General features: G+C 48.9%; 2 protein-coding genes across 2 annotated transcripts in view; both read left to right on the top strand.

Annotated features, from left to right (window-relative positions):
* Positions 1 to 270: 270 nt before the first annotated feature.
* GDF2 (growth differentiation factor 2) lies at positions 271 to 6,377 on the top strand. Its single transcript, XM_003133104.6, has 2 exons — positions 271 to 886; positions 3,698 to 6,377. The coding sequence occupies exons 1-2, from the start codon at positions 538 to 540 to the stop codon at positions 4,630 to 4,632; spliced, it is 1,284 nt and encodes a 427-aa protein (XP_003133152.2). The 5' UTR covers positions 271 to 537; the 3' UTR covers positions 4,633 to 6,377.
* Positions 6,378 to 6,532: 155 nt separating this feature from the next.
* The window catches only part of RBP3 (retinol binding protein 3), a 17,664-nt gene continuing 15,035 nt past the window's right edge, over positions 6,533 to 9,161 (top strand). The window contains exon 1 of the mRNA XM_084992916.1: positions 6,533 to 6,708. The gene's annotated coding sequence lies outside the window, so the exon portion shown is untranslated. The remainder of the gene's footprint in view (positions 6,709 to 9,161) is intronic.

Here is a 9,161-nt window from a genome sequence, read left to right as displayed (position 1 = left end):
GCCCACACTAGGTCCCAGTGGTTAGCAGGGGTCTTCTGGGAGTTTTGTGCTGTTTTTTCTATATTTGGAGGACTTTTGGGTCTTGTTTGTTTCCTGGATTCTTTGTTCCCCTGGCCCAGGAGATGGAACATATGTCACCCAGTCTCAAGATGCCTCTGAACAGAGCTGGCAAGGAAATGAGAAAGGATCCTAATTAGGGGGCGATAACCCTACAGAGAAATTCAGACTCTTTGCAGCAGGCCTTGTCCTTCCCACAAGTCTTGTGTGTTTGTCAGATGTTTATAGAGCCTTCATTAACGCAGCTCTCCCTCAGATAAGAGGCCTGAACACAGCATCAAGGGCCAGATAAGAACAAGTGGAGGGCACTCCGGGGACGGCGGGTGGGTGAGAGCCTGTGAACGGGCCTGGGCGCGTGGGGTGCGCGGTGGAGAGCTTGTGGGCAGGACAATGCGTGCCGGCTCCTTCCGGGCTCCTCCCCGCACCCGCTAACACACTGCAGCTGCCGCAGTCTCTGAAGCAGGGAGAGAGCACCCCAAGATGTGTCGCGGGGTGCTCTGGGTGGCCCTGCCTGTGGCGCTCTCCCTGCTGGTGTGCTCCACGCAGGGGAAGCCACTGGACAGCCGGGTGAGGGCCTCGGCTGGGGGAGATGCCCACCGCCTGCTAGGAGGGGCCGGAGGTGAGCAGGAACGGGGCACCTTCGACCTGAGGATGTTCCTGGAAAACATGAAGGTGGATTTCTTGCGCAGTCTCAACCTGAGCGGGGTCCCCTCCCAGGACAAAACCCGAGCTGAGCCACCGCAGTACATGATTGACCTGTACAACAGATACACCACTGACAAGACGTCCACCCCCGCGTCCAACATCGTGCGCAGCTTCAGCGTAGAAGGTAGAGTCAGCCCATCCGGGCGCCTGGTGTGGGGGCGGGGGGCTCAGTGGTCCATGGATGCTGCTGCCCAATATGGCGGCCAGTGGAAACATGGGACTCTTGATGTTTCCATTTATGTTAATTTAAAGGAAATAAAATTAATAATTTAGTTCTTTGGTTTCACTAGCTTGAATGCAAGTGCCCAGCAACCATGCATGGCTAATTGCTGCCCTATAGGACAGTGGCGATTATAGAACAGTTCCCTTACTGCAGACATTTCTACTGGACAGCTCTGCTCTAGAAGATTCTCCCTCCCTGGGCCCAAAGCCACATTTAACACCAGAGGTGCTGAGGAAATGTCAGCTCCCTTTCTTCCATCCTTTCTCCTACCTCCTCTTTGCCATACTGTCCCCTTCCTGCTTAGACAGCTTATTTACCATCCAACCAACTGGTATATTTTTGAACACCGAAAGAATGTCTGCTTCTCTCTCATCAAAAGGTGTTTAAAATTCAGATTAATTCCTTCAAGAGAGAAACATTGGAGGACAACTTATTTTCCAAACATTAAATAATTATCCTGACTTAGGCAGACTAGAAGATAATAAATGTCAACTTAGGACTTAAGTCTACTAATTTATTTGCACAACGTAGGTGACAAGATCTTGTGAGCAGGGGAGTCAAGGCTTGCAGACCCTGAGGGAACTTGCCCAGTTCACATGTTAGTTAAGCAGCTGACCGCTTAACTAACATTAGTTAAGGCTGCCCAGCTCAGCCTTTTTCTGCAGCTGCAGCCTCTCTCTAACCAGCCAAGCACTCGGGGCCTCTTCTCTCCTGGGCTTGGGACCTGCAGACTCCTAACAGATGTATGCCTTATTTAAAGGATGCTGTGGTCATGCCACGTGCCCAGCAAGACTGTATTTTCTTTTTTTAATTTCCTTTTTTTTTAAAATTAAAGTGTAGTTGATTTATAATATTGTGCCAATTTCTGCTATATTTTCTGATGTCCCTGGAGTTTATATGAACTTGCTTGATTTTTAAACGCTGGCTTAATATTTTTTTAATGCGGTCTCAGGTCATCCAGATGCTGCTAATGTCTCACTGGTGCATGTCTGTAACCTCTGCTTTAGGGGAAGGCTGGGCTCTCTTGGCTGGACCAAATCACCAAATCACCAAATCCCATAGTCTAGGAGTGCAGTGTTGGAGCTATATCAGTGACTTCCCACCCACACCCCGCCCCCAGCATTGTCATTGTCCCAGAAACAAGTGATCTGATCCCAGCTCTGCCTGTGGCCAGCACTCCTATGGAGGCCAGTTATGCTTCCCTTCACACAGCCTGAGTGCAGTTCAGGCAGGGAGGCCCTTGTTTTCTAGATGTCTGATGCGCTCCCATGGCCATGTTCATAGTGGGTCCTTGAAACACTGCTCATAGACTGCACTCACTACTCACATATGCTATAGTGCCTCGCCACCCACCACAGGAACTAGGATGGCATGTCCACTCTGGGTCAGGGGACACAGAGATATATGAAAGGCATGTGCTAGGGTGCATACATAGGCAAGAAGGACACAGAAATATTGAGTATCTGCTGTGAGCCAGAGACAGCGTAGGGCAAGTCCCATGTACCTTCTTGTCAAAGCCTCACACCGACCCTGGGAGGCTGGACAGATGAGCCCCATTTTCCAGATGAGGAAACAGGCCCAGAGGAACTCGGGAGAGTCAAGATTGGCACTCAGTCTGTCAGGCATGGCCAGGTTCACAACAGCACCCAGTCTTCCTTCACGTTGGCACATAGTAGGAGCTCAAAAAACACAACACTTCTCTCTTTGTGACCGAACCATGGTATAATAAATGTGCTGGTGGCCATGCAGCAGCCTGGGGAGTGGGAAAGTGAGACAGTTGTGTAGCTAAAAGGCAAGCCCTCTTTGAGCCAAATGTGACTAAGCCATTGAGGTTAATATTTTTTTTACCTCAAACATTAAAAAAAAATCGGCGTTACCGTCATGGCTCAGGGGTAACAAACCTGACTAGGATCCATGAGGTTCGATCCCTGGCCTTGCTCGGTGCGTTAAGGATCCAGCGTTACCATGAGCTTTGCTGTAGGTCAAAGATGCGGCTTGAATCCAGCTTTGCTGTGGCTGTGGCGTAGGAGGGCAGCTGTAGCTCTGATTTGACCCCTAGCCTGCGAACCTCCATATGCCACAGGTGCAGCCTTAAAAAGACAAAAATAAATAAATAAATAAATAATCACCTACCTTCATTTTGCTCAGAAGTTACAATTCTGGGTGATTTTTATACCACTTAGATGCTGAGAGTTTTAACATCATCTTAGGCTGGAATTTCACTGTCCTCTCCCAGGATCTCTCCTTTAAAATTATACCCTCAGGATCTGCACTCTGAGACTGACAGTGAGCTTTGCTGTTTTGTAAAGTGAGAATTTTTCCAGGATGTATGCAATTACAGTTAAACACTCTGAATCCAAGTGTCTGTATCTGTAAAAGTGGAATAATAATAAGATCCTCCCAGGGTTAATGTGAAGAGAAAAGTGAAACATAGTATGTAATGCTAGGTACACAGTAGGTGCTCAATAAACAGCTATACCTGTCAACATCAATGCAAAGCATCTCTTGCCTCTGTTTTTCTTTGAAAGATGCTCAATATACCTTTTTAAATACCCTTCTACATTTAGGGTTTAAGGGAAACCAAATGGAGATTTGTTAGAGACAGACAATGTCATCTCAGATGCCCTTTCATCTAAACCATGAGCCTCAGCTTTGGTGTCATGAAACGAGACCCTCCCAACAGATGCCCATGACTGTGTATTTGCATTTCAGATGCTGTCTCTGTCTCAGCCACAGAAGACTTCCCTTTCCAGAAACACATCTTGCTCTTCAATATCTCCGTTCCCAGGCATGAGCAGATCACCAGGGCTGAGCTCCGACTCTACCTCTCTTGTCAAAGTCACGTGGATGCCTCCCATGAGCTGAAAGGAAACATGATCATCTATGATGTTCTGGACGGAGCTTCTGAGGGAACCAAGACCTTCCTGGTGTCCCAGGACATCCGGGATGAGGGCTGGGAGACCTTTGAGGTGTCCAGTGCTGTGAAGCGGTGGGCCCAGGCTGACTCCACCAAGAGCAAAAATAAACTGGAAGTGACCGTCGAGAGTCACAGGAAAGGCTGCGACAAGCTAGATATCAGTGTCCCCCCAGGCTCCAAAAACCTGCCCTTCTTTGTCGTCTTCTCCAATGACCGTAGCAACGGAACCAAGGAGACCACGCTAGAGCTCAGGGAGATGATCAGCCATGAGCAGGAAAGTGTGCTCAAGAAGCTGTCTAGGAACAGCCTGTTGGAGGCAGGTGAGGACAAGGATGGGGAGGAGGAGGGCATGGAAGGCCACGTGGCCATGGGGTCATCTCTGGCCAGACGGAAGAGGAGCGCTGGGGCCAACAACCACTGTCAGAAGACCTCGCTGCGGGTGAACTTCGAGGACATTGGCTGGGACAGCTGGATCATCGCGCCCAAGGAGTACGACGCCTATGAATGTAAAGGTGGCTGCTTCTTCCCCCTGGCTGATGACGTGACCCCCACAAAACACGCCATTGTGCAGACCCTGGTGCATCTCAAGTTCCCCATGAAGGTGGGCAAGGCCTGCTGTGTGCCCACCAAACTGAGTCCCATTTCCATTCTCTACAAGGATGACATGGGGGTTCCCACACTCAAGTACCACTATGAAGGAATGAGCGTGGCAGAGTGTGGGTGCAGGTAGTGCCAGCCCGGGGGTGGGGGAGGCAGGGCAGAGGGGGGTCCTAAGGAGAAGTCCTGTGTCTCCCTGGGCATGACGGGGACTAAGCCCCCCTGCATGCCAGCCTTGAGAAGGAAGGAGAGCCACCAAGTCCTCGAGGTAAAGGCCTGCTCACCCTCTCAATGGCCCACCCCAGACACACACCACTGGGTGGAACTGCAGGGGAGGGGATGGTAGTGGGCAGTGGGGGTTTGGGGAGAAGAGAAAAGCCTGGAAGGGTTATTGGGGTGGAAGGGGAGATAAAGAAAAGGGGACAAGAGAAAAGGTAATGTAGAGTCAGCTGAAAACTAAGCGGAAATGAGGTGGAGGAGTATAGACGGTAGATGTTCAGAGACTATTGGAAATTAAAGGAAGCGAGAGGGATGGGATCCCTTCCATTAACCTCAGGAAGGGAAGGGGACAGGAATGGGCTGTGTGCTTCACACCCACTGCATGTTATTCCCACAAGCTGTGAGGTGGATGTTCTGACTCCCACTTCACACGTGAAGCTGAAAACTCAGGCAGTTCAAGTAGCAACAGTCAATGGCATGATTCGAACCCACGAGTCTCCATAGGTCTGTTGATCACCAAAGCCCAGGACCTCCCCAAGTGCCCCACTGCACTTTAAAAGGTCACCTTATGAAGGCAGACATTGGGAGGTGGGGAATGTGGGACAGACTGGACTGAGCCCGGCCCAGGATCCACCAGTATGACTGAACTGCTTGTCACATCCAGGACAGGTTCTGACTGTTCCGCATCTGTGCTGATTCAGTGTCCAAGTGCTTTTTAAGATGACCCCTGAATCACTGAAAACTACCCCCAAACACATTACAGGATGGAGAGAGTGCAGGACAGGGGCTCTCAGGCTGCAGCGCGAGCTGTGGCCAGAAGTACTTTGACCTGCTGGCACAGAGCTCGTGTGACCAGCCGTTCATACAGGGTCACTCACTGCTGTGGAATCTGACTAGAAGATGGTTTGGGAGGGGGCAGCCGTCGTCTCTGCAGTTACTTGGCATAACCAGCTCATCAGCATAGCACGCCTCTGGGCTTCCCCCCACCACAGGGACTCCACAGGCCACAAGACCTGGATTTGAATTTGTTGGAATAAATGTGCTCTTGCTTTGGTATTTGCAATGTCCCTATTTTTACTCCTTAGTGACATGTGCTCAGAGGATGACATCCAGCTTTCCTGAATAGGGCTCCCAGCCACTGAAGAAGTCAGGTCCTTATTGACCACAGTTGGCACTTACCCGCTTTCCTGACTAATGTGCATTCCACACCTGCCCTGCGCTTGGGCCTTGGGACCAGACTCAGTCTGCACTGACCTCTGGAAAGGACCTCTGACTCTCGAGATCACACATGGGATGGGGCAGAGTAGGAAGAGTCTGGAAGTAGTGAAGATTCCACTCCATGGCCCTTCTGACCACTAGCCAGAGCAGAACCTATAGGAGGCCTGGAGAGACCTGGACCATTCCCATTGGTTGGGGCTTCCAGAATATTTTTCTTTTTAAATGATTTGTGTTAAATGTTTACATGGAACCAATGAACAGCTTTAACACAAAAATACAATAAAACATTATTGTTTAATTACTGGAGTAACAGAAAATACTAATTCCTGGTACGACAATGTTGCTCAATCATCAAGATGGATAACAGACATCTTTTAGTCCCGGTGGTGTATTTCTGTGCTTGCACCAAAATTTTTCTTGGAAATAAAGTCAAATGTCTAATTTGTGGCCTTTCTTGAGTGTGAGATGGTCTGGTCCCCTAACCCCACACTCTGCCCACTTCTTCCTTCAGGCCCTTCTTTCCCTGGGGAGAGGTGGTGAGGAGGGACATGAAGACCAGCTGCCACGGAGAGGTGTGAGCAGTGTCTCTGTAGGTCAGTGTGAATGGACACGTCTGCCTAAAAGCGTGTGTGTGGGTATGTGGGCATGGCTGTGAGCATGGATGTTTGCAAGTGGCTGAGGCCTTGCAAGTGGATGTCAGCCCCATGCTCTCCTTGGTGCCCCCACGCATCAGGGAAGGACACCAGGCTCTGGCTAAGAGACACATCTAGCTGTAAGTCCTATCTGCCCTGTTTCCCGGGGCCTGCACAACTCTTCCAGCTTCTGTTTCCTCTATGTCCCTGCTCAGGTGCCCAGCTCCATCCAGATACCCTCAAGGCCATGCCATGGCCATCCCTCTCCCAGCTCCACAGCCTAAGTCTACCTTCTGAAGAGCCAGCTCTGGTGTCACTCCCTCTGGCCCCTCTCTTGCTGTTCCAATTCTGATTTTCTTCCCTCTAAAGGGCACAAAAATGCTTTTGTCTCGTGGTTGCCGTTGGCTGGGTGTGGGGACCTACTGACTTCTTACCTTGAGCTCCTGTGGCACCAAGTACCTTGGGGACAAATCCGAAAGCCCTCCAGCCCCAGTTACTCCCTAGAGTGCCAGTGTGGGTTGCGGCTCAGGACCCAACCTAATTTGGATGGATTTCCTAGTATGGGACTTGAAACGAGAGCCCAAGAAATACCTTCTGGTTTCTATTTCACTGGGTTCATTCCACCAGACCTAAAGCTTGCTCAGCTCCAGCCAGAGAACAAAATCCAACAGCGCCATCCTCTGGACACTCAGGCAGCCAATTAGCCCTCTGCCAGAAGACAGTCATTGTCAATGCTATATATTTGTAGCATTTCCTGAAGCATTTTCATTTTTATCACATCAGGGTAGTGATGTTCTTGCTGTCACAGGTATGATGAAGCTGAACTACAGTGGGATGGTGAGTTGGCAGCGTTGGTGGGCTGTCCCCTGCCCTTCTGGGACCTACCCTCCAGACCAGAGCAAGAGGAGAGAGAGAAGATTAGGGAGGCCCAGCAGGAAGCCACAGGCAAACACAAAACAGTGAGATGGAGAGTGGGACACAGAGACTAAGAAGGGATCCAGAGAGGAAGCTGGGAATGCCCTGAACGCCAGGCAGGCTTGGAACTCCCACTCAGAGACTCAGTGGTTTACATCCTGCAGAGAAAGTATGTGGGTGATGCTCCCACTGCTGCTCAGGCCTTGGTCACTTCTCTGAGACCCCAGACACACCTCAGAGATGTTGCTAGTTCAAACCAAACCGCCCTCTCCCTGCCCTGCCAGGCTCATGGCCTGGCACACAGCGCACCCTGGAGGTGCCAGCAGGAGCTGCACCTACAGTTGCTCTAGTTCTCTTCTGTGGTTTAAGAGAAACTACCTTAGAAGAGGGATGTGGATAAGACCTAGGAATGAGGGTGTCACCCTTGAACAAATACTTACTGCACAAGGCCTTGCAAACTTGGGGCAGCGGGAAACCTGCTCGACGTTTGTTCTTACGGTTTACCTCTTTAGTAAAAATGACTTCTTAGGCATAAACTCTTTCCGAGTTCACTTTAAAATAAATCTCATTTATTTATAAAAAGCATGCACTACCAGAACCACTTTAGGCCCTGCACTTCTGTGTCATTAGACCGGCTTTGAGCACAACTTACTCTCATTGTCTGTATACTTTAATTTCTGCCCTCACTGCGTAGAAAAGATTTGACACAGGGAAGAGGCAAGATAGCCACGTGCTTCAGAGGTTTCCACCCTGTAGAGAAACCGTGTGGGTGAAGATCCCACGGCTGCTCCCACCTTAGTCAGTTCTCTGAGATCCCAGACCAGACACACCTTGCAGCAGATCTCAGTTCAAACCACCCCCTCCTTGCCCCACTCCGCCCCTGGCCAGGCTCATTACCTGGTACATGGCGCCCCCTGGAGGTTCCAATGGGAGCGGCAATTACTCTTGTGCCCTCATATCAGGCAAAGGATGTCATTCTGGATCTGTGAACACTTCCTAAAGTGAGTGATTAATAGCTGGAATAATCTTTATTCTAGAAGTGCAGTTATTGTTTTCCTTTCATGGCACAAAACTATCAACATGCTCTGTTGGGAAGTGGCAATAATGAACAAAGAGAACCAGCCCTCCTTTCTTGCTTAGAGCAGTACTTCTTAGCTCCTCAACTAGTTAGAATAATATCAGTTGCACATAAACTGTTCCATAAAACAGAAAAACTAAGGAATATGAATAGAAAATACTTTCCAATTTGTTTAATGAGTTCAGCATTATCTTGAAACCAAAGCCAAATGACTATGGATATTCCTCACGAGCATATAAAAGTCCTCAAAAAAAACCACAAAAAACAGTAAATTGATTCCAACAACATATAATGACCGAGATTTATCCCACAAAGGCAAGTCTGGTTAAGAAATAGAAAACAAGTCAATGTAATTAACAAAGTTAACAAACTAAAGAAGGAAAAAAATGATCTCCTCTATAGATACACTTAATATTGTTCATGATTTTTTTATTCTTAAAATGCTAGGAATATAAGAAAATTTTCTTAAACTGATGAAGAGCATCTACCAAAACAAAACAAAACAAAACAAAAACAAATATACAGCTAGCATTATACTTATGATGAAAGACTGAATTTTTCCCCCTAAGATCAGGATCAAGGCACTAGAGGGCCTAATGA

This window comes from Sus scrofa, chromosome 14, assembly GCF_054392235.1.
Source record: "Sus scrofa isolate SSC_HxYL_T2T_F1_AM1 chromosome 14, Sscrofa_HxYL_maternal_Yorkshire_Landrace_v2.0, whole genome shotgun sequence".
In the NCBI taxonomy this organism is placed as follows: domain Eukaryota; kingdom Metazoa; phylum Chordata; class Mammalia; order Artiodactyla; family Suidae; genus Sus; species Sus scrofa.
This window is presented reverse-complemented; position numbering and strand designations above follow the sequence as displayed.